Source organism: Eublepharis macularius, chromosome 6 (genome assembly GCF_028583425.1).
Source record: "Eublepharis macularius isolate TG4126 chromosome 6, MPM_Emac_v1.0, whole genome shotgun sequence".
NCBI lineage: Eukaryota > Metazoa > Chordata > Lepidosauria > Squamata > Eublepharidae > Eublepharis > Eublepharis macularius.
In genome coordinates this window covers 16,875,971-16,899,805 of record NC_072795.1, presented here as the reverse complement: position 1 = coordinate 16,899,805, position 23,835 = coordinate 16,875,971, and the positions used below count along the sequence as shown (strand labels likewise).

General features: G+C 46.3%; 1 protein-coding gene across 1 annotated transcript; it reads right to left on the bottom strand.

Moving 5' to 3' along the window:
• Positions 1–268: 268 nt before the first annotated feature.
• On the bottom strand, positions 269–22,585 carry ZMAT3 (zinc finger matrin-type 3). Its single transcript, XM_054983833.1, has 6 exons — positions 22,464–22,585; positions 15,940–16,277; positions 12,173–12,292; positions 8,355–8,521; positions 8,107–8,207; positions 269–623 (listed from the first exon to the last, which is right to left on the bottom strand). Exons 2-6 carry the CDS (start codon positions 16,222–16,224, stop codon positions 412–414), a joined length of 885 nt encoding a protein of 294 aa, XP_054839808.1. The 5' UTR covers positions 16,225–16,277; positions 22,464–22,585; the 3' UTR covers positions 269–411.
• Between the last annotated feature and the right edge of the window lie 1,250 nt (positions 22,586–23,835).

The window sequence follows — 23,835 nt, the reverse complement described above, 5'->3', positions numbered from 1 at the left end:
CACCGTGTAAGAAGAGGGAGCAAATCGCCCTGCCTCTCTGCGGTTCTGGTGTTTCTTGGGCCGAGCACGCTCATGCAAAGCGAAGTGGCGGAGAAGGAAAAAGGCAACGGGGTCCCCCTCCAAACGCAACAAAGAGCCTTCGCTAATGAGCAAACACAACAAGAACACTTGGCAGCCTGCGGCACGTACTCCTGCCAAGTGTGAGTGAAAGAAAATTCCTTGGACCCCCCCCACCCCCACCCCACACACACTTCACCGTTAGGTTTGAAGGTGGTTAGAAGCACAGAGCGAACCGGAGAAGAGGCTCCTAAAATCATGGAGCACAAAAGCAGGACGCGTGGTAAGCAGAGGGCAGCGAGAAGGTGCTCTCGTATCGGTGGCGGGGGGAAAGCATTGAGCCGGAATCATGTCTCATTGTACATAGCCCAGGTTCTCCATCTCGTTCTTGTACCGCTGCTCAGACACTTTGCTCTTGTGCTGTTTGCTCTCCAAGTGCTGCCGGAACTCCATCTCCTCGCTGGCCCCGGCGTTACACATGGAACAGTAGAACTGGCCGCTGGGGGTGACGCACATGGCAAGGTCGCGCGGGATCCGCTGGCGGGAACGTGGGTTGAAATAAGGGCCTGTGAGAAGGAACAAGAAAGGAGACATTGACGTTCTGTGTGGAAGGAGGTGTGGGCTACAGAAACAGCTACAAGGACCGCCCCCCGCCGCTCACCAAGAGGAAACAGGGACAACCTCAGGGCCAGACAGCCAGTAATTGTCCTCTGCACATCAACATCATCAGTTGGTTGTTCTCATCCCTGCAAGGGCATGTTCCACCCTGCAAGGGCAAGTATTGAATGCAGGGAAGAAAGAGGGAATACCTAAGATGGAGAGTAGCCACTGAAACAGCTCCATCCCTCTCAGGGCCAAGCTACACATGACGAATGACACTTGAACGGCAAGTGGATTGAGTGGAGGGCAAGTGAACAGGGAGAAATACACTTGCTGTTCAAGTGTCATTCGTCATGTGTAGCTTGGCCCCCAGCCACCTGCCTCACCTCATCATCAGTGGATTTTGTGTGTACACAAATGCAAATGTGTGTGTACAAATGCAAATGTTACCCATGGATGCAGAGGAGTTAGCCATGTTAGTCTGTGGTAGCAAAATCAAAAAGAGTCCAGTAGCACCTTTAAGACTAACCAATTTTATTGTAGCATAAGCTTTCGAGAATCAAGTTCTCTTCGTCAGATGCCTGATACAGAGACTGGACCAGTCTCTGTATCAGGCATCTGACGAAGAGAACTTGATTCTCGAAAGCTACAATAAAATTGGTTAGTCTTAAATGTTACCCAGACGAGGAAGCAGGGTGGGCAGTCTGTATCCAAAGGAAAGATGGTCAAAACTGCCCCGAGTTTGTTTTTTTTTACTCCTTTATGGGTGAACCAATTGACCCATTCCCCAGTAAAATGAGGCAGCAGACTGTCCATCTCCTGGAATGTTTATTAAAATTCAGCATCTGAAATGCCTGGGAAAAAAATTTATTCCCACAACAGATGGCCTTGGAGGGTGGCTAACTTGCTCTGTCATTCCAGACGGCTGCAACACAACCAGGATTCAGATCTAATACCGCAGGAGTCAAATGACCCTGGTCTCATGCCAAGGAAACAGAGCAGAAAATTGCCCCTGCTTGGAGCCGCGACAGAGAAGGGCAGATGGTAAATTAAGACGCAAGGTGAGAAAGCAAAGCGAACAGACAGGCAGAGGAACCCTGGCAACGCGGGACGCAGAGGGGATGAAGGCAGAAAGGCAGGTGAGGGTCAGCAGAAGCCGGACTCAAAGGCTTTAGTCCTGTTGGCATGACGAGGAGGGTTGAAGTTTGCAAGCCTCAAACAGCCATCAGCTGCAAGAAAGGCAGCCACATGCCCCCAGGAGGGTCCGCCATTTTTGCTACCTTCCCAACACTGTCTATTGCCGTTTATCAGCCTTTATGGCGTACTGCAGAGCCACTGTGGCGTAGTGGATCTGGACTAGGATCTGGGAGAGCCAAGTTCGAATCCTGACTCTGGCAACCTTGGGCCAGTCACTGAGCCTAACCTACCTCACAGGGTTGCAAGGATAAAATGGAGGAAAGGGGAACAATGTAAGCTAGTTTGGTTCCAACTGGGGAGAAAGTCAGGGTTTAAGTGAAGTAAATAAATAAACATCTACATCCCAGCCTATCCAATCTCAAATGGTCTCTTCTTTCTCTCTCTTCCAATCTATTCCATCAGCTCTAGGGGATGCTACAGCTTACAACTTGCGAGCAGCACATGGGGTGGGAAACCTGTGCTTGGACTGCCAGCTTCAGATGGCAGATCGGAGGTAGTGTGACACAGTGGTCAAAGAACCATGTAAAGGAGATGTGGAAGCTCACTGGTTGAACTTCGGCCCGTCACATGTCCTTGCTCCAAGGAGACGCCCTCCTCCTCCACTATATCGTCACAACAATCCTATGAGGTAGTACAGTTAGCCAGACCCACTTCACAGGGTTGCTGTGAGCATAAAATAAAGGAAGGGAGAGACACGGACCCTGCCCTGAGTTCCATGGAGGAAGGAAAGGATAAATATTCCAAGTGAAGGGGTTCATGTAACCAAATGCTCTCCCTTAGAAAAACAAATTCCCTGCATGCAGAAAACTAGCATCTCAAGGAGAAAAGTGGCAGCTAGGATAGAGCCTAACATGCTTGTCTGAAAGCTGTAGGACCGTTGTATGGTGGAAGACCACTGTGTTGAGTGAGCCCCTACCCACAGTCTGAAACTGTACAGTGCACACAAGGGTTGGCTTTTGCACCTGCTGTTAGTGAGGCTGCATCTTGAGGCTTGTCAGTTGTTCTGCTGTGTTGTTGTGAGGTCATTTGAGGCTGGGTGTGCATGGGTATTTATTTATTTACGTCATTTATTTACCCACCTTTCTCCCCAATGGGGACTCAAATCAGCTTACATCAATCACCTCTCCATTTGATCCTCAAAACAACCCTGTGAGGCAGGAGAAGGTGAGAATTTGTGATTCGCCCAAGGTCACCCAGCCAGCTTCCATGGCAGAAAATGAATTTGAACTTTGTTCTCCCAGATCCTCGCCTGAAACTAACAACACTGCCTCTTGTTCCCAGTTGGGTATCCTTGCTTTAGAGTATTATCTTCCCATCCTTAGTACAAATATATCCAAAGTCCCACCTTTCCATCAGGCAACACAGATTGTATCAAGCTGCAGTGTAAAATAAAACCAATATAACTTTAACAACCAAGAGAAAACACCAAAAGCAGCAAGACACCTGCGAATGAGAAATCCAGTCTTGCTCTGAGAAAATAGATTCTGCCATCACCTAAATGAGGAATCATAGAATCATAGAGTTGGAAGGGGCCATACAGACCATCTAGTCCAACCCCCTGCCCAGTGCAGGATCAGCCTAAAGCATCTCTGACAAATATTCATCCAGCCTCTTCTTGAAAACTGCCAGTGAGGGGGAGCTCACCACCTCCCCAGGCAGCTGATTCCACTTTTGAACTACTCTGACCATGAAAAAGTTCTTCCTAATATCCAGCTAGTACCTTTGTGCACGTAATTTAAGATCATTGCTTCAGGTCCTACCCTCTGCTGCAAACTGGAACAGCTCCCTACCCTCCTCCAAATGACAGCCTTTCAGATACTTAAAGAGAACAATCATGTCCCCCCTCAATCTCCTCCAAACTAAACATTCCCAAGGCCCTCGTAGGGCTTGGTCTCCAGACCCCTGGTCATTCTCGTCTCTCTCTTCTGCACCCTCTCAATTTTGTCCACATCCTTTTTGAAGTGAGGCCTCCAGGACTACACACGGTACTCCAGGTGCGGCCTGACCAAGGCAGTTATAGATGGGGGCCATGACCTCCTGCGATTTCAACGCTATGGCCCCTTTGATACAACCCAGGATTGAATTGGCCTTTTTTTGCCACCGCATCACACTGACTGCTCATATTTAGTTTACAGTCCACTCTTACCCCAAGATCCCTTTCACAGCATGGGCACCTGGCAAGCACCCCTGGGCAAGGGGTTCCAGATGCACAGGACTATCACAGAGAAGGCCTCCTTCCTGGTTGCTCCCTAGCCCGTCTCCAAGTCCACGGGAGCAGAGCTATTTTTAAAAAATATTTTTTAATTGAACATTAACACAGTACAGAAAAATAAAAGATAAGATGCGTACACGATAACAGATGAATTTATGATACATACTTAGTAACCAGCTAATAATACACACCAATCAAAAGGATCTACTTTACTCTATCGACCAATATCTAATCTATAGTTATTAATAGACTTATCAAAGAAAGGAAAAATTCTGTGTTCGGTCAAGGGTTATTGATTTCAATATATTCGAAAAAGGGAAGCCATTTTTTTCCGTATAGTTTGTGCTGAGTGTTCTGCTTGGTAGATTTTGGCATGTAGTTTTTCTGAGATGAAATGGTCCCGGACTTTGGAAAACCATTTTTGCATTGAAGGCGCTTTATTTGCCTTCCAATCGGATGCTATGGCGCTTTTAGCCACTACCAATAGATTTGTGACTAAATCTCTTCTAATTTTTGGAATCTGGATGTTGTCCCATTGATCTAGAAAGATAATTTCGGGTGCTAGGGGGATTTCGTATGGAGTTATGTCCTTAATTGTTTTTAAGACTTCTGTCCAGAATTTTTCTGTGCGTGTACATTTCCACCAATGATGGGAGAAAGTGCCTATTTCCCCACAGCCTTTCCAACATAATGATGAAACTGATGATGAGATCTGTATGATTTTCTGGGGGGGTCATATACCGCCTGTGCGTTATTTTGAATGTTTGTAGTTTAGTTACTATCAGAGCTCATTTCGAGGGGGAACATGCAGGAATGCAGTTCTGGCAGTTCCCCAAAGAGGTCACATGTCTGGTCGCCCTGCCCACCTGACTCTCGGCCATTTTGGGCCCGTTTTGTCCTGGATTGGGGCCGAAACGGCCCGAATCATGCCTCTGATGGGTGGTGAATCACTCTTCTGTTCAGCAGCGGCCCAATCCTGACCATTTTGGGCCCCTTTTCGGCCATTTTCAGTCCCTTTTTGCCATTTTGGGCCCAATTTCAGCCCTGAATGGCCAGGATTGGGTCCAAAGCAGCCAAGATAGGTGATGGCAGGGGGTGTGGCATATGCAAATCAGCTATGCTAATGAGCTCCTCCAGCTCTTTTTCTACAAAATGACCCCTGGTTACTATTATATTTGAGTTGAGTATTGTTTAACCAGACCTTTTCCCATTGTTCTGCCGAATTATCTATATACGGGAACAGAGCTATTCTCTCAGCCTCACTATTGCACAGGGTCATTGTGAGGTTACAACAGAGGGAGAATCGTGTGTGCCATTCCTGGTATGAAGAAAGCATATACCAGTGTTGTATAGTGGTTAGAGCATGTGAATCCGATCTTGGAGACAGGTTCACATTCTGCACCTCCATGAAGCTCCGTGAAGGGACCAGGGGCTGGTGGTGCTCTTTTCAGCCTAACCTACCTAACAGGGATGTTGTGAAGATCAAAGGAAGGAGGGGGAGAGCAACGCATGTTGCCCTGTGCAATTTGGAAGAAGGGTGGGAGAAAAATAGAACAGATGGACATGCAACTGAACAAAGAATTCAGTGACCCAAGGATTACTCTACACTAAATTGCAGCAGACAGATTTGTCCAAGCCCAACTGACATATTGACATACAACCCTGGCCTAGATCGTCCATGTAGCCCTATCTTGTTAGATCGTGGAAGCTAAGCAGGGTTGATGTGCAACCTGTACTCTGGACAAGAGGCTACTGTCAGGACAGAATATGGGGAAACAGAATGGTTTCCAACTGGCAAAGGTGTCAGACAAGGATGCATATTATCTCCCTACCTGTTCAATCTCTATGCAGAGTATATCATAAGGAAAGCTGGATTAGATCTAGAAGAAGCTGGAGTGAAAATTGGCAGAAAGAACACTAACAGTTTGAGATATGCGGATGTCACCATGTTACTGGCAGAAAATAGTGAACTTGAAACAACTACTGATGTAGGTTAAAGAAGAAAATGCTAAAGCAGGATTACATCTGAACATCAAGGAGACAAAAGTATTGACTAATGAGGAGTTACACAATTTTAAAGCTGAGAATGAGGAAACTGAAATTGTCCAAGATTTTCTATTCCTTGGCTCAATCATCAACCAACAGAGAGATCGCAAAGAGGAAATCAGAAGAAGACTGAGACTTGGAAGCGCAGCTCTGAGGGAGCTAGATAAGATGCTTAAAGATAAAGATGTCTCTCTGGGGACCAAGATCAAGTTAATCCAAACTATGGTATTTCCCATTATGATGTACAGATGTGAAAGTTGGACAGCGAAGAAAGCTGACAGGAAGAAAATGGATTCATTTGAAATGTGGTGCTGGAGGAGAGTTTTACAGATACTATGGACAGCCCAAAAGACCAGTAAGTGGGTACTAGATCAAATCAAGCCTGAATTCTCCCTAGAAACTAAAATGACAAAACTGAGGTTATCACACATTGGTCACATTATGAGAAGACAAGACTCTCTGGAAAAGTCAATAATGTTAGGAAATGTAGAAGGCAGTAGGAAAAGAGGAAGACCTAAAATGAGATGACTTGACTCAATAAAAGAAGCCCCGTCCTCCAGTTTGCAGGATTTGAGCAAGTCTGTTAATGACAGGACATTTTGGAGGCCTTTCATTCACAGGGTTGCCATAGGTCAGAGGCGACTTGTTGGCACATAACACACACACACACAAGCACGGTTAGCTCTGGTCAGCATTTGGATGGGGAACCACCAAGGAAGGCCTGGGTTGCTACACAGAGGCAAACAATGGCAAACTGTCCACTTTCCTGGAACACAGGGCAGATGTCACACTGGGCACGGTGCTCAGATGGTATGTCAGAAGGCAGCATGCGGCTCCCAAGCCACTGCATATCACTGTCTTAGGACGTGCAGGAGGAAAGGGGAAGGCCAAGAAGATCCATTTGCACAAACTAATTCTGCTTGCACATGACAGGATCCAGCCTCATTTATACTATTTTTGTTAGCTTATTAACATCTTCATCTTAACTTCTCTTTAATCTCCTGATCAGCAGTCTCCAAGATGGCACCCGTGGGCACCGTGGTGCCCATCAATGTATTTCCTAGCACCCACTGCCTTCTTCCCCAAAGGAAATACTGAGTCCTGGCCTTCCTCTGCCAAACTGGAGCAGGAAGTGCTTCAGAATTCAAGAGGTATTATCTTTGTGCCTGCAAAGAGCATCTGGTAAAGAAATTAGCTGCCTGTGTCGGATGCAGAGCTTGCAACCTCCCAACATTCTGTGACTGTCCCTAGTAGCTCATGGCAGCCATTTTGAGGTGGTACCCGCTTCCTGTTGTCCAAAACTCCAGCTCTGCCCAGCAACTATGGACCACCCTGCTTTCGAAGCTCCTCCTTGCTCTTTACTTAAACCACTTCTTCTAGCGACATAACTGATCTCTGGGACGGTTATTATTATTATTGTTTATTTATAGTCTGCCTTTCTCACTGATATCCAAGGTGGATTACATACTGCAAGTCAATACAATATAATCAATAGTTAGAGGACATTCACAGAGCAAAAATCCAGTATGAGTAACAGGTACTGCATTCAATGAAAACAGATACAATAGGGTATGGTAGCCGCACATTTGAAAACTAGCCTCTCTGATATTATTACAACTCTATTGATTTACATTTTTGTTCAAACGCAGACTTGCTTCCTCGAACTTTCACCTGTGAGTTAACTAACCTCCACTGCCCTTCCCAATTCTGCCCTTTACCTAGGTATTGTTGTCTGTTAGACAGTAAGAGCTAAGCCTGCCTTGATCGGTATTTACTGTACAACATTTTCTTTTGGGATTCCTTTAGAAACCATACAGGACCCACTGCAATTTCTTTCCGCTGGATGTGTCCCTGGCACCAGTTTCTGAATGAGATCCATTCCTAGTGAATTTCCAGTTCCAGGTACATAGATTTAGCTTGCTCCTAAGTGATAATGCAACACCACCCAACACGCCACACTTGCGAGTCAACAATATCTAGGATGTCGGCATTACCTGTGTTATTCTGGACAGCATACACATTTCTTCTGTTCTGCATCATCTTGTAATCGTTCCCTTCCTTCTTCGCCCTCCGCTTGCCCACTTCTGACAAATCCCTGATGTGGAAGGCATTCGGCAGCAACAACACCACAAAAAGAAGAGAGGGCGGAAGATATATATTTTACAGTCATCCCCAGAAAGGATTATTAGACGCTGCAAGCCTCGCTACCGCCCACACTTGGGGAAAGTTCAACAATACCTACGAGAATGAATTGTTCTGAGCTTCAGCCAGGCGCAGCCTCTTTGCGTGATTCTTCCCTTGGTAGTGAGCCTGGGCCACGGCCGGGGAGCTGAACGAAGCGTCGCACAATTTACAGTAGTCGTTTTCAGTGGCCAGGATCACTCGGCCACCCGGTTTGGAGGAGGCCCCCTGAACAGAACGGAAAAGATATTAAGAGAAACCAAGGCCATTCATTCTTTACACTGCAGTCTCCCATGCTCCATGATTGTTAAGGGCGAACTTTGTAACAAGGGGAGGTTGTGAGCCTCAGATGGGAATTTGGGGGGGGTGGCAGAGTCTACCCCGTATCTGTCCCCCACCAAGAAGCCAGAACAATTAATGCTCCTCCCTTCCCAGGCATCTTTAAAACCCAGCAGGGCAAGCCATGCCTGCCGAAGATGGCATCCTCCATCCTCACAAGGTTCTCCAATGTTATCCCAAAAAGGTGTTTCATTTTGTCTCTGTCAAGTCAAACGTCGTTTTCAACATCAGTTTTCACAAGCAAGAAGTAGAGCTCAGACCCTTTCTGAGGACAGACATGCTCCATTCCAAAAATCTGAAAAATCCTGATTTCCTAATATGTGTCACCACCCTATTACACATCTATACTCCACTTGATGGCCCTGACTAGGCAGAAGGGTGGGATATATTTTGTGAAAATAAGGATACCAGCATTTCCAGCAGAATTCTCTGCCCTGCTTTACGTCAGGACACCAAAACTTTCATTGGGGGACAAGAAGCTAAAACACTCCCTTAGTATCAGGTACTAACATACTGGGAAGGGGAACAAAAGTTAATATTGTAAGTTTAAAGTGTGGCAAGCCACTTTCAAGTCTTCCTGGTTGAAAAGTGCGCTACAAATATAATAAAGAAAGCCAAACAGCATTCTTTAATGCCTAACAGTAATGGCTTGGATCCTAAATCTTGCTTTCTCCTGCACTGCTCTTCACTTATTGCAGAAGTGACCTTCTGCATCACAAGGGTTGGATCTATGCCAAGAAACCGAAAAATTTGGTGAACACTGGCAACTCTGGGCAAGATTTATATTTAAACAATATTTATTTCTCCACTTATCAGATACACGCCAAAGAATGCCACAGTCACATTTACGTGTCAGACATATACCAGTGAACCCTGAGAATTTTCAGTCACTGAAAGGTCCAAATTGGTCGGGAATGGTCAATATTAGCCTGGTTACAAGCAAACTGTAACACCCAGAAAAAAAAACTAGTCCTTAATAGCTCTCAATCTCAACATACAGTGTCAAACGTAACAAAGAGTTCTGTTGGGCCATCCAGACTAACAAAGTGACAGCAACATTCACTGTAACAAAGCTGCTGCTATTTCTATACCAAAAAGTGCCAGCTGCCGCAAAGTTCTCTTTGAAAACACAACCACCACCAATCCACACACAAAGTTCTCCTTCACAAAAACAAAAAACCCCACAGCGGCATGATCTGATGCTACAAGGCACTGTGCAAGATAGCTGAATTTTGCCTAGTGTGAGAAAGCTGTCATCTTGCTAGCCAGTTAGAATTGTTTCCGGAATACATTTGAGTAGAGGTGGGCATGGTCTGCAAAACTGACCTAAATTTTATACAGTCCAGCCCAGTTCGTGGAACTCATGTTTTTCACAAACTTTGGTCCGTTTGGGCAGTCCATTGGCCCATGGTCCGAGAGTCCAGTCATCCTGGCACCAATCTATCAATGCCCTAGGCAATGGAATGGATGTTCACAGACCTTCTGCAGCCCTTGGAACACACCAATCCTAGCCCTCAAAACCTTGATAGGCAGCTCTGGCAGCTGCCAGAGAGCTCCCGTTCTTCTCTATGTGAGCAAGGAGCAAGAATTAATTCCCTAGGCAATGGAGGGGAGGGATGTTCTGCAGCCCTGGAAACACACCAATGCAAGTCAATTGGCATTTGCGACTCCTAGTATCTACTGGAAGTTTCCTGGGGGCAGCCGCTTTGGGGGTCTATAACTCGGACCTCCAAAATGCAATCTTGGCCAAACTTGGCGGGTGGCTGGAGGAGAGCCTGGTGAAGCCTCGCTGTGAGTTTGGCATCTCTGAGTATGAAGGGGGTGGTCCTAGGGCCCCTGGAAGTGACAGACCACAGACCGATGAACCAGTCCATGAACGGGGCAGGTCCGTGAAAAGTTCATGGTGGTCCGTGAAACGCAACAGACCATGGGCCAATGGCCCGTGGGGTTTTTCTAGTCCATGCCTACCACTACATTTGAATGTTAGATCCAATAAACAACTGCTTGACTTAGGGACGAAATAAATAGTATGCAATCTTTACCATTCTATGAACCTAAATTTTACTATTGATTTAAAGGGCAGAAATCAGCAGAAGGGGGGAAGGGGGAAAGAATCCCATTTGCTTAAATAGGATTTAAAACAGGATCTTCCTTTTTTTAAAAAAAAAATTGCCTCCCCCACGTGGCTAACCCCACCACCTCCTTCCAACCTCACCAACATCACAGTCTTCATTCATTAGTTAAAGTGCTGGAATATCAATGACCTTATTTAGTACCCAACGGTAGAAACATACATTATGCATGGCCTAAAAATGCTATGAATGGTAGCATCCTATTCATAGAATCATTGAGTCGGAAGGGATCTCCAGGGCCATCTGGTCTAACCCCCTGCACAATGAAGGAAATTCACAACGACCTCCTACAACTATTCACAACTATTCATCCTCATCCTTACTGAGGCCTGATCATGTTGTGAGTGACTCTACCCCTGGGAGGAAGGAGGAAAGCTGCAGTATGACAACACAAGACTGCATAGTCTAACAGCTGAGCCCTGTTTTCTTTCAATCTTTAGCACTCAAAAGGTACACTGCCACTCATGATGGAAGCTCCACTTGGCTTGCAGTGGCTTCTGTCCTTCCACTGAACATGTTTAACCCCTTTTCAAACGCTATCTAAGCTAGGGATCATTGCTACGTGCTTCCAAAGATGAAGCGACTTCAGCTAGGGAGTGAAGAATAGAACACATTCACATTGACTTTAAAATGACATACAGAAAGGAAATCCCGTGACAAAAAAGGGAACGTGAACTACCAGTGGAAGCCATCAGCTGTAGCCAGATTAGAGCCCGTGTGGTTAGAACAATCACCTCTGTGCTTGTCTGCAGCAGCAGAATAAAAGAGGAGTCCAGTGGCACCTTAAAGACTAACCTAAATTTATTCCACCATAAGCTTTTGTGAGTCGGGCTTCACTTAGGAGTGGCAGGCTAATCCTCACAGCCATGAAACTCACCGTGTGATCTTGGACCAGTCAAGCTCACTCAGCTTACCCGACTTCGAAGGGCTGTTGTGAAGAAAAATGGAAGAGGGGAGAGGCCTCGCATACCAGCCTGAGCTCTTTGGAAGAGCAGGGTTAAAATGAGTAAAGTAAATCTCATTATATTGTCGAAGGCTTTCACGGCCGGAGAACGATGGTTGTTGTGGGTTTTCCGGGCTGTATTGCCGTGGTCTTGGCATTGTAGTTCCTGACGTTTCGCCAGCAGCTGTGGCTGGCATCTTCAGAGGTGTAGCACCAAAAGACAGAGATCTCTCAGTGTCGTGACACTGTCTTTTGGTGCTACACCTCTGAAGATGCCAGCCACAGCTGCTGGTGAAACGTCAGGAACTACAATGCCAAGACCACGGCTATACAGCCTGGAAAATCCGCAACAACCATAAATCTCATTATGATGTAAGGCCCAGGAACAATATTCAATAGGCTTTCTCGCAAGCAGGAGCAGATGCACATTTTTGCCCCATCAAAGCAGCACCTTCACGAACTCACCTGGGGTGGAAGGGAAGCCACCGGATGCGTGGCTGGTTCAAGTGAGCTACTCATTCTGACAGGAGCCGGACAGCTATTGGCAGCATAGTAATTTCGAAGTTTCTTGCTATGGTTTTTACCCTGGAAAGAGAGCTTGCATTAACAGCTCATAGGCAGCCGGAGATGTTAACCAACGCACGGAGAACAAAGCTGCCAGTAAGGATCACCTACCAGTAGGACCTTCTTCTGAAGAACAATGCCCAAGACCCAATATAGAGAGTCCAAGTATGAGACCTTCATAGGTAATAGATCCAAAGGAGTTAACCGTGTTAAGTCTGTAGTTGCAAAATAGTAAGGAGTCCAATAGCACCTTTAAGACTAACCAACTTTATTGTAGCATAAACTTTCGAGAACCACAGCTCTGTATCTGACAAAGGGAACTGTGGTTCTTGAAAGCTTATACTACAATAAAGTTGGTTAGTCTTAAAGGTCCTACTGGACTCTTTACTTCATAGGTAAGGCATTACTTTATATATAAGAAATGAGTGAATAAGACCAGACTCCTCATCAGTTCCTGAAATTAGTGATTAGTGAGTAGTTACTGGCTACTGAATTTCACTTTGTTTTATGAAATAATTTTGAAATGTGCCCTTTGCCCATTAATGTATCTGCATACACACATCATCTTTAGAATGCTTCCCCGCTCTCCCTGTGTCTAAGTATCAGTACCATTAGAAGGAGCAAGAGGTGCCAGGTGCATGGAACATGGCCTCATTAGGTCACACTGAATAGAGATAGTAAAGACAATAGCCTTTATCCAACCACTTCTCTCAGCAAAGTTGGAAGCCTTCTCTTCAGTCTAAGGGGTCTTTGTCCAACTTAAGTGGCTTTTCATCCCATAAAAGAGCCATTTAAGCTGCACCTATGGTATCCGGGAACATGCCTTGTGGCTTTTGCTACACAAAACAATTTTTTAAAATAACACAGAAGTTAAATGTCAAACTTAATCGAGCTGTTCATATCTGAGTCTTACCTCCCATCTCCAGTTCACGTGCACAAGTAGTTGACATGAACAAGTATGCATTAAAATCTTCAAGTGAGAGGGCTAGGCAATGCCCCCTCCCCCCAGATTTTACCTCAAACCTTGGTGAAACCCCAGGGCCAAACCTAGAGATACGGTGATCCTTGAGAGATCTCTCCCATAAATCAGCAAACGTTAGATAAGGGGTCTGTAAAGAGCCAAACTATGTCAAAATTTGGAGGAAGAGATCAACAAAGAGCTCGTATAAGAAAATACATTTGCATACTTGAAAATATCCAAATTGACATTACTAGTAATAATAAACATGTTGATTAATTACCCCATACAGTTGATTAATTACTCATACAGTTCCTGCAGCCCAAACATTAGTTGTCACAAGTAGGGGTGTGCAGCCCCCCAAAATTTGGTAAATCCAGATTCAGTATGCTGTGGGTGCAAAAATTTTGGAACTCTGGAATTACGGAACCAATTCTCCAATCTGGATTGGTTCTATTAAAGAAATTTGGTTCAATTCAGCCATTATTCCCTACGAGAAAATCGATCCAGGGGCTATTCAAGGGGCTGGGGGTACGTTTTTCAAGCAAACTTCACCAAATTTGCAGGAAACCTACTCCTGTCCTATATAGAACCTCCAAATTTCAGGAAGATTAGACTCCAGGGGCCAATTCAATGGGCCCCCAAAGAAGGTGCTCCCAGCCACTGCATTGTTTCCTAGGAAGGTAAAGTCAAAGCTGTAGAAATACACTGAGGTAAGGCTGCCATAGCCAATGCACACTTCCAAATGCAAGCTGAGTTCATCCCAGAGAAAGCCCAACAAAACCAAATCGAAGCATGGGACTGGAATCCCCCTGGAACCAAAGTGAAGCAAGGGGACCAATTTCACACCAGAGAATCACATCCATTCCATCCAAACCAAGCTGAAACAAGGGACACTGTTGCAACTTAGCCCAACAGAACCAGTGACATTCACAGCAGCCAGGCACTGGGTTCAGCCAGTGGTGGAACACCACAGAACAGAACCCAGCAGTACCCAGACACAAACACAAGGCATTCCTTGCTTCAGTTTGCTTCTGTTGGGCTAAGTTGCAACAGTGTTTCTTGTTTCAGTTTGGTTTGGGTGGAATGGGTATGATTTTCTGGTGTAAAGTTAGTCCCTTGCTTCACTTTGGTTCTGAAGGGATTCCATTCCAGTGCTTCAGTTTGGTTCTGCTGGGCTTCCTCTGAGATGAACTCAACTTCACTTGCATATCAGAGTGCACCTTGGCCACGGTAGACAATTTGGTGGAGTTTGTTTGAAAAATGCTATCCCCAGCCCCCTGGATAGCCCCTAGATAGTTTTCCCAATAAGGGAGATTGGCTGGAGGCACCTTCTTTGAGGGTCCATAGAACTGGCCCCTGGGATCCAATCTTCCTGAAACTGGGGGGGGGGGGGGGTTAAGAGGACAGTCAGGAGTAGGATCCCTGCAGATTTGGAGTTTGGTTGGGAAATGACACACACTTCCTGCAAAAAGCTAATTTTTCTTTGCAAGAAAACAAACAGTCAAGCCTTGTTTATTGAATTTTGTCAAATTAATTTGGTTCTTGAGTTCAAAATATTGAATCTGATTCAGTATTCCCTATTTTGATCCGGGGGGAAACCGAATTTTACCGAATCAACAAAAATTTGGCTTTTTTCCGGATTCCAGATCTAAACTGCACACACACACCCAGTCACAAGTCCTTTATTAGGAAGCAGCACACACAAGATCTCACAATAATAAATATACACATGAGCAACCTGCATGATTGTTTCAGTGCACTGGTGAGCCAGTGTGGTGTACTGATTAGAGTCCTGAACTAGGTGCTGGGAGACCCACATTCAAATGCCCATTTTGCCATGGAAGCTTGCTGGGTGACCTTGGGCCAGTCACACACACTCAGCCTAACAGCTGAATTTGAATCCAGACAAGTTTTTTCAGGGCATAAACTTTCAAGGTCAAAGCTCCTTTCTTTAGATATAGGGAGGAGTGGAGATCCCTGAGCCTCTATATCCCAGTTAGGAGGTGAGTGGGGTGAAGCAAAGTCAAGATATCAGGAAAGTACTCAGCCTAACCTACCTCACAGATCCAGAGGAGTTAACCGTGTTAGTCTGTAGTAGCAAAATAGTAAAGAGTCCAGTAGCACCTTTAAGACTATCCAACTTTATTGTAGCATAAGCTTTCAAGAGCCACAGCTCTCTTCGTCAGATGCATCTGACGAAGACAGCTGTGGCTCTCGAAAGCTTATGCTTCAATAAAGTTGGTTAGTCATAAAGGTGCTTCTGGACTCTTTACTATTTTACTACCTTACAGAATTGTTGTGAGGATAACATGGAAGAGAATGACATAAGCCACTTTGGGCCTCCTTTAGGGACAGAGGCAGGGTATCAATGTAGTAAATAAAAATAAATGTGTGCATAGTTTGCACTTTGATTACTGGCAACTGTTCAGCTCCATCACTTCTCTTTCCATAAAGCATCTCTAAGAAGCCGTTTCAATCCAATACAAGTCTTTGCCAACCATTCCCTTCACATACTGGGCACTCTACTACCTTACCTACTTCAATATATGTTAATGGAAAGATTCCCATTTTCTTTTGCAAAGAGCCATGCTTGGTTCCGCACTGAGCCACCTCTGCCTCTAGAGCCACCAGCTGCAGACCCCCTCCTGGGGGGCCTTTAGAGCCTGGATCCTCTGATAAAAACAGTTCTTTGCACCTTTCGCCGTACCTGATAATGAGCCTGGGCTTGCTGGGCAGAATTCAAGGTGACATTACAAAGTCTGCAGCACAAAGGTTTGCACAGTTCCTCCAAGGCTGGGTCCTGCTCCACCACCGTAGCAAGTTCTTCATCTTGGGCGAGTGGCAAGGATGACCCCAGGCCAAGGGGTTTCTGAGGGGAGTGGAGCAAATTGGCTGTGGGCCGGGTGGCCACTGACATAGGAAGAGATGGCAACTTCTCAGGAGGAGGAGGAGGAGGAGGAAGAGGAGGTCCGGTTTGCTGCAAGAGAATCATTGGCCAAGAGACCTTCTGGCATTGCTTCTTTTGGAGGCAGAAAACAAACAGATCTGGACCAGAAAGACAGAGAAATTCAACTCATTAGGGGTATCCAACAAAGAGTTCCAGAGAAAGAAAGGTTAGAGGCAATCTCTTTTATTGTAGGCTTTGCAGCTCCCCCAGAGAGCCAATTTGGTGTAGTGGTTAAGAACGGCAGGACTCTAATCTGGAGAACCAGGTTTGATTCCCCACTCCTCCACTTGAGGCCAGCTGGGTGACCTTGGGTCAGTCACAGCTCTCTCCAAATTCTCTCAGCCCCACCCACCTCACAGGGTGATTGTTGTGAGGAAAATAATAACACACTTTGTAAACTGCTCTGAGTGGGCATTAAGATGTCCTGAAGGGAGGTATATAAATGGAATATTATTAAATGGAATGTGAGTTTAAGCTATGGTACAGCTGGATGCATTTTTTGCCAGGGCGGATCAGGCCTGGTAATCTATACATTGCTGTTGGATAGTAGTTAAGTGGCTGGGCTGCAGATCAGCACTCTGCTGGTTCGACTCCCACTACTGCCATGAACTCAGCAGGTGGCTTTGCGTAAGCCACTCCTCCCAGCCCCAGCTCCCCAACTGAATTGTGGGGATAAAAATAACACTGACTTTGTTCACCGCTCTGAATGGGGCACTAATCTGTCTAGAAGAGGGGTATATAAGCACAGTTGTTATATTGTTATTGTTATTATACAAATAGCAGAAAGAGGTGGTAGAAAAGACTGTACTGCCCATAGATGGGGAGAGTCATGTTTGTAATGCTCCTCCACACTCCTTCTGGGATGGAAGGTAGTGTGGTATAGCCCAATCTCATCAGATCTCAAGAAGCTAAGCAGGGTAGGTACTTGGATAGAGGACAGACAAAGAAGACTCTGCAAAGGAAGGCAGTAGCAAACCACCTCCCCTTCTCACTTGCCTTGGAAGTCCCTTGCTGAGTCATCGTAAATCAGATGTAAGTTCTCCCTGCATGTTCAAAACTAGCACGTAAAAGTGAACCAACTGAAACTGAACCCAAGCAAGACAGAAGTGATGCTGGTTGGGAAGGGTAAATAAATAAAAAAATAAAACAGGATCTTTGCATGCAGTTTTCGTTTTCCACTTAGAGGGAATTATTAGCATAGGAGAACTTTGAAAGGAAGTGCAATCCCACCTCTGCGGTCTGAAGTGGTACAGTCCTTTCTACTACCTTTGAATTCTGCCTCCTCATTCCACTGCCCATCTAGACTACATCTAAGATTGGGGGCATATGGAGTTTAATAAAGAAGTTAGATGGTTTCTCATAAACAAAAAGGGAAAGAAACACAGAAAAATATTGTTCCTGCACAAATAGCAGCCATTCGCTACAAGGGCCTCCTTGGGATGAAGGCTGAAGACGTGGTCTGACCTTAGCAATCAGGATAGTCAAGTTCTACCCCCCCTCCCAAATGTGTCTCAAGTTGCAATCTATTTGACTTGTTCCATACATCTTAAAAAGAACCACTGACAAGGGAAGCAACCGCTATCGATATACCTAGCTCTGCCTCTTCTCTTGAAGATATAAAGCTGCCTTTTTATGGAGTCTGACCACTGGACTGTTTAGCTCAATACACTGACTGGAAGAGGCTTTCCAGTCCCTCAGGAAGAGAGAGGCCTTCCCCTCCTGGGATCTTTTCATGGGGGGTGCCAGAGACTTGAGCCTCTGGCGTGGCCATATAGACAAACTAGGCAGCCGCCTAGGAGGCCAGGCTTTACCGGGGTGCTAAATTAGACATAAGTTAATTTCTTTTTCTCTATTTTTAAAAAAAATGTTACAAAAAGATCAAATATTATATTTCTTTATAATGAATGTGGAAGTATGCTGCCAAAAATAAGTTTGCCTAGGGCACCAAAAAACCTTGGTCAGCAGAGATTATGCGCTACCACTAAACCAATGCTCCACCCACTTGCACATCCTTGCCTTGGATTTGTATGACTCGATGCACCACTAGGGCAGGCCCACTGCACAACCCGGAACCCTCCAAGCCAAACAGAAACTGATAGCCACATCTGGCAGCCTGCCAAGCTCTGATAGGCCCTCTGGTTTTGCTAGCTGGGACTGCAAAATAAAAAAACCCAAAAAAACCCAAACCAGAAGCCTTGCGGTTGCATCTGGTTGCCACATTTGGTTCAGTGAGCCACAAGTGGTACAGGTATAATTTTCAGAACCGGCTCATACATTAAGTAGTATATGAAGGGCAGATAGATGCCCTGACCTGCATAGCCCAGGCGAGCCTGATCTCATCAGATCTCAAAAGCTAAGCAGGGTCAGCCTTGGCTAGTAATTGGATGGGGGACCTCCAATGAATACCAGGGTTGCAGAGGCAGGCAATGGCAAACCCCCTCCGTAAGTTTCTTGCTATGAAAACCCCACCAGGGATTGCCATAAGTCAGCTATGACTTGAGGGCACTCTCTACCACATGAAGGGCAGACAGCAATCTTTGCAGCTCCCTATTGCCACTTCCCCTTCTACCACCACCTCCAGCTATCATTCAATAAGCTGGCTCAGAGGGAAACCGGGATGGGCCACACCTACTTTTCCAAAACTGGCGCTAGCCCCCCCCCCCTTCTGTACACAGCATCCATATCCAACAAAGAAAGTCAAGAACAACCATAGACCATTAGGGTAGGGAAAAGAGGCTTTTAAAAACAGCTAGTGCACAGGGGAGCATTAGAAATCCATTGTTCCTCTCTTGCAGCCTCACAGTTGTCTTGGGAAGGGGATTTGCTCTCCCTCCCACGGGGTCTTGGGCCACTGCTAGTTGGGCAGCCCAGCAATCTCTCACTGAAATGAATGGCTGCCATTCATCCCTAATGGAATGGATACAAGGCATGCACTTCCAGAATATCACTGGGGAGGGGGCAAACCTGCACACAACCCTTATGACCCACCCCCATCTCCAGAATGAGAAAGTTTTCCTGCCTTGTCAGCCTTGCCCTAAATTGTAGCCTGTGGACTATGTCCCATAGAACTGAAGGGCAGCCACTGAGAACAAAGAACAGGCAAGATCCCTATTCTTCATTCTATTTCCTGGTCACACTAGGGCAAGACAGAATGTTGAGAGCCGAGATGGTTATGGGGTTGCAGCATCTTTCCTATGAGGAAAGGCTAAAGAACCTGGAGCTTTTCAGGGCAGAAAAAGGTGACTGTGGCAAAACATGTTCAAGATTCATAAAATTATGAACGCGGTATGAAGAAAGATTGAGAGCATTTTTTTTCTCCTCCTATTATTCTAGGACACGGGAGAACCCAATGAAGTTGATGGGTGGAAGAGTCAGGAAAGACAAAAGGAAATACTTCTTGACAAGCAGGATTTGAGTCCAGTGACACCTTAGAAACCAAGATTTTCAGAGTGTGAGCTTTCGAGAGTCAGAGCTCCCTTCTTCAGTCTGAAGAAGGGAGCTCTGACTCTCGAAAGCTTACACTCTGAAAATCTTGTTCATTTCTAGAGTGAAACGAAGAAAAAAAGACAAACGGTGCAAAGAGCAGAGTCTTTAATGTTTCTATATTGTGGTTATATAAACATTAAAAACTCTTCCTTTTGCACGATGTGTCTTTTTTCTTTGTTTCGCCTTGGTGCAGCCCCCCCCCCCCTTCTCTACTGATTACTGGCATCCAGATAGTCTCCATGGTGCCACCGGACTCAAATCTTGCTGTTCTACTGCAGACCTACATGGCTACCCACCTAAAACTTCACTTGACAAGTAATTACATTGTGGAATTTGCTGCCTTTCAATGTAATAATGGCCTGTAGCATAAATGGCTTTAGGAGAGGGCGTTAGACAAATTCACGCAGGATAGGTCCATCAGTGTCCATGGTGAATAAAGCAAATCTCTATCCGCAGAGGCACGCCGTCTTTGAATACTAGTGCAAAGAGGCAGTGTCTTGGACTCTGTGCCCTCTTTGTTGTCCTTCTTGGCGACTGGTTGGCCACTGAGTGAAACAGGATGGCCTAGATGGACCATGGCTCTGGTCCAGCAGGGCTCTCTTTATGTTCTTAGGACTGGCTTTTATAGGCAAGATGATATAGGAGAGAGAGAGAGAGAGAGAGAGAGAAATATAAAACAAACTGGGGGGAATACAGAAGGAAAGGGCTGTCTATTACTGGGACTTAAAAGTTTTTTAAAACTTTTTCTCATTTCAGCCTAATCCCCATTCATTCCAAGGCACTCATTCCGATTATACATTTTCCAAGAAAATGCTGGAATATTCCCAGGCTCCTCCCGCAGACCTCCTCTGTGGGGCACAAGACTGCACCTGGAAAATTCCAGCCTGCAAGGCAGAACTTCCGTAAAGTGATCAGAAGATCGCACACAAGACGCTTAGATGGAAACATAAACCACTTGCAACTTTAATGAGAACAGCTACTTCCTTTACTTCTTATTTATAAAGGTACCCTAGGGTAAAGGCAATCACACACACACATTCCAAAAGTAATTTTTCCGTATTCCTTCCATCAACCTCATCCAAGACTTCCCGCAGTGATTAAGCTTCTTTTGTTAAACTAGTACTATAATCCTAAGAATGCTTTCCTGGGAGAACGCCCCACTGAATAACATGGTACTTACTCCCAAATAAAAAGCTGCATGGGTTACTCCCCAAGAAGCTTCAGCTCCTGGACACATGGAGAAATGTATTCAGCAGCTCACCCACAGATGTGGAACCTCCTTCCCCAGTGGTTACCCAAAGTCACTTTCCATAGGAAGTGTGAAGGCCCTTTCAAAAAGAATCATGCATTGCAGTCTCACATGGGGCAGAATCTCAGACTGCAGATATGGGGGGGCAGGCCTCACACTCAAATGGTTTCTTATACAAGAAATCCCTGCACATGCAAAGCTAGTACATTCAGGAAAAACATTCATCTACCCATGTGCAGGGATTGTTTTCTTTGTGGGGAAAACACCAAAACATGCAATTGACCATCAGCCCTCTCATTCTGAAGCAGTCCAGTGCAGGAAGGAGATCTTGCTGCCCTGAGCTGCAGTATAAAAGATCAAAAATTAAACAAAAAATAGATGAACTGTCGAGACGGCTAAGTCATTCCCCCGATGGCTGATACAAAATGTATGGGGGGCCACGGGCTGATGCTGCAAAGCATGAGATTTTCTGGGGGGTGGCACATGCGGTTCGAAGGGGAGATCACAACGAATCCAAGAGAATCGCATTCAAGTTTCAGTTCTGGGATTCTCTGAAAAGGTTTTGAACAGGATCCAGATATCCATCCTCAGCTCCCTTCCTATAAAATGCCAAGAATCTCTCTCTCACTCTCCGTTGCAGCGAGGTCACATGTTGTACAAAAACGTGACTTACGGAACTTCTTGCCATATGATAGCTGTTAGCCGGATGTGGCTTTCTTTAAAAAATACACACATTCATGGAGGACAGCCTGTCCACAGCTTTGAGAACTGACAGCTAAAAATGGAACCTCTTTATTCAGAAGCAGTGCATACTTCCTGACAACAGCCTCTCCTAGAAAGCCTCCCAGGAGCATTGTTGAGCAGACATGGGGCACTGTCTGGAGAAGAGGCATATACTTTTTCTAAATAAATTAAAGTAACATGACCCGCCACTGCTGGGGGAAGCTAGTTTCAGGTAGGTAGCTGTGTTGGTCAGCAGTAGAACAGCAGGATTTGAGTCCAGTGGCACCTTAAGAGACCAACAAGATTTTTAGTATATAAGCTACCAAGAGTCAAAGCTCTCCAAGGGTCTCTCAAGCTTATACCTTGAAAATCTTGCTGATCTCTAACAGCACAATCCTAAGGAGAGTTACTCCAATCTAAACTCATTGATTTCAATGGGCTTAGATTGGAATAACTCTTTTTAGGATCGCACTGTAAGGTGCCACGGGACTCAGATCCTGCTGTTGGGGGAAGAGAGTGCTTAACACGACCCCAGCGTGGCAAGCCGTCTGTCCTTTTACACGCACGATCTACAAAGCCTTATATAACAGGAAGCAATGGCCAAAAAAATAAATAAATTTCCAAGGCAAATCCGAGCGCCATGAAAGGGTGTCCAAAGACGCTTTGCAAGGGACGGGAGACGCAGCCCGACCTTAGGCGCGCTTGCTCGCCAGCAAGTCGTCCGCTGCACCCGGATTGGCGCGGGGGGGGGGGCGCTTTGCTCCCCGGGAAACGTGCACAGGATCGCTGCCGGCTCCTCCGCTGCCCGAGCCCGTCCTGGACCTACCGGCTTCCCCGGCGTCGCAGAAGGCAGTCACCGCAGGCGCCGGCCAGGATTCCCCGCGGCCTGCAGGGAGCCAGCCATGCGCCCTCCCCGGCTGGAGACGGCCGGCTCCTTGCTCCCGAACTTGCCCCGGGCTCGCTTCGCTGCCAGCCCACTTAGAGACGGAGCGGGCAGGGGGGGAGACGGAGCAGCCCGACCGGACGCAGATGGAAACAGCTGCAGGAAGTGACTGCAGCGCGGCGAAGGGAGGAGACTGGGGGACTGCCCTGTCGCGGCTCTCCCGGGGCGCATGAGCCCTTCCGGGCGGAGGAGCCAAGCCCGGGCCGCCCCGCTCGCGTCTGCCGCCGGTTGCTCTGCAGGTGCGCCGAAGGACTCCGGTGCAGCTCCTGGCCCGGCAGCGCCCGATTCAAGCCCCTTCGATACAGGGAGGGTGGCTCCTGCCGGTTCGAGGTCGTGGCCAGCCGAAAAGAAAATCCAGTATATTTTGCTGCCTCCATCACCGGATCAGGGCCGGGGCATGGCGGGGGGGGGGGCATCTGCTCTGCGTGTGTGCCCTGCATCCCAGCTTCAAGCTTTGGGCACCCCCAGGTGTGCCTTTTTTAAGTAGCAGGTAGGATAGGATGTGACATGAAAGAGCTCAGCCTGAGCCCCAGAAGACAGAGTAGGCTAGGGGCGTTGATGTGATTTTCGTTTCTAGCCTGCCTTTCTCACCTGAGACTCAAGGCGGATTACAAGTATGATTTTAAAAACTAACTATTCAGTGATCAGACATCTGCTTTGCACGTGTGTTCTGCATCCCAGTTTGAGGCTTTGGAGACCCGCAAGGGTGTTTTTCCCCCAGTTAGGATAGGAAGGGACATGAAAGAGCTCGATCTGAGCCCCAGGAGATAGAGTAGGCCAGGGGTCTTGATATGATCATTCGTTTTAGTCCGCCTTTCTCACCTGGGACCCAAGGCAGATTACAAATATGATTTTAAAAACTCCTAACTTTTCAGTGAGGGGTCATCTGCTTTGCATGCATGTTCTGCCTCCCAGCTTCAGGCTTTGGGCACCCCCAAAAGTTTTTTCAGGTAGGATAGGAGGGGCCATGAGAAAGCTCACCCTCAGCCCGAAACAGAGTAGACTGTAGGGGCCTTGATATTACGATTTTCATTTCTAGTCCCCCTTTCTCATGGGGATCCAAGGACTACAAGTATGATTTCTTTTTAAAGAACCTTTTTAGTTTCAGGTAGGTAACCATGTTGGTCTGCAGGAGAACAGCAGGATATGAGTCCAGTGGCACCTTAGAGACCAACAGGATTTTCAGGATATAAACTTTTGAGAGTCAAAGCTCCCTTTTTCAGAGTATCTGAAGAGATTTACTGGGCCCTTATTT

Excerpts from the sequence above, each read along its gene's own strand:
- ZMAT3 (XM_054983833.1), bottom strand. The coding sequence starts at position 16,224 with ATGATTCTCTTGCAGCAAACCGGACCTCCTCTTCCTCCTCCTCCTCCT. Across the intron at positions 12,293-15,939 it reads AAGCCCAGGCTCATTATCAG|GGTAAAAACCATAGCAAGAA; the intron begins GTACGGCGAAAG and ends CTCTCTTTCCAG. Across the intron at positions 8,208-8,354 it reads GCTCAGAACAATTCATTCTC|GGATTTGTCAGAAGTGGGCA; the intron begins GTAGGTATTGTT and ends CTTCCACATCAG.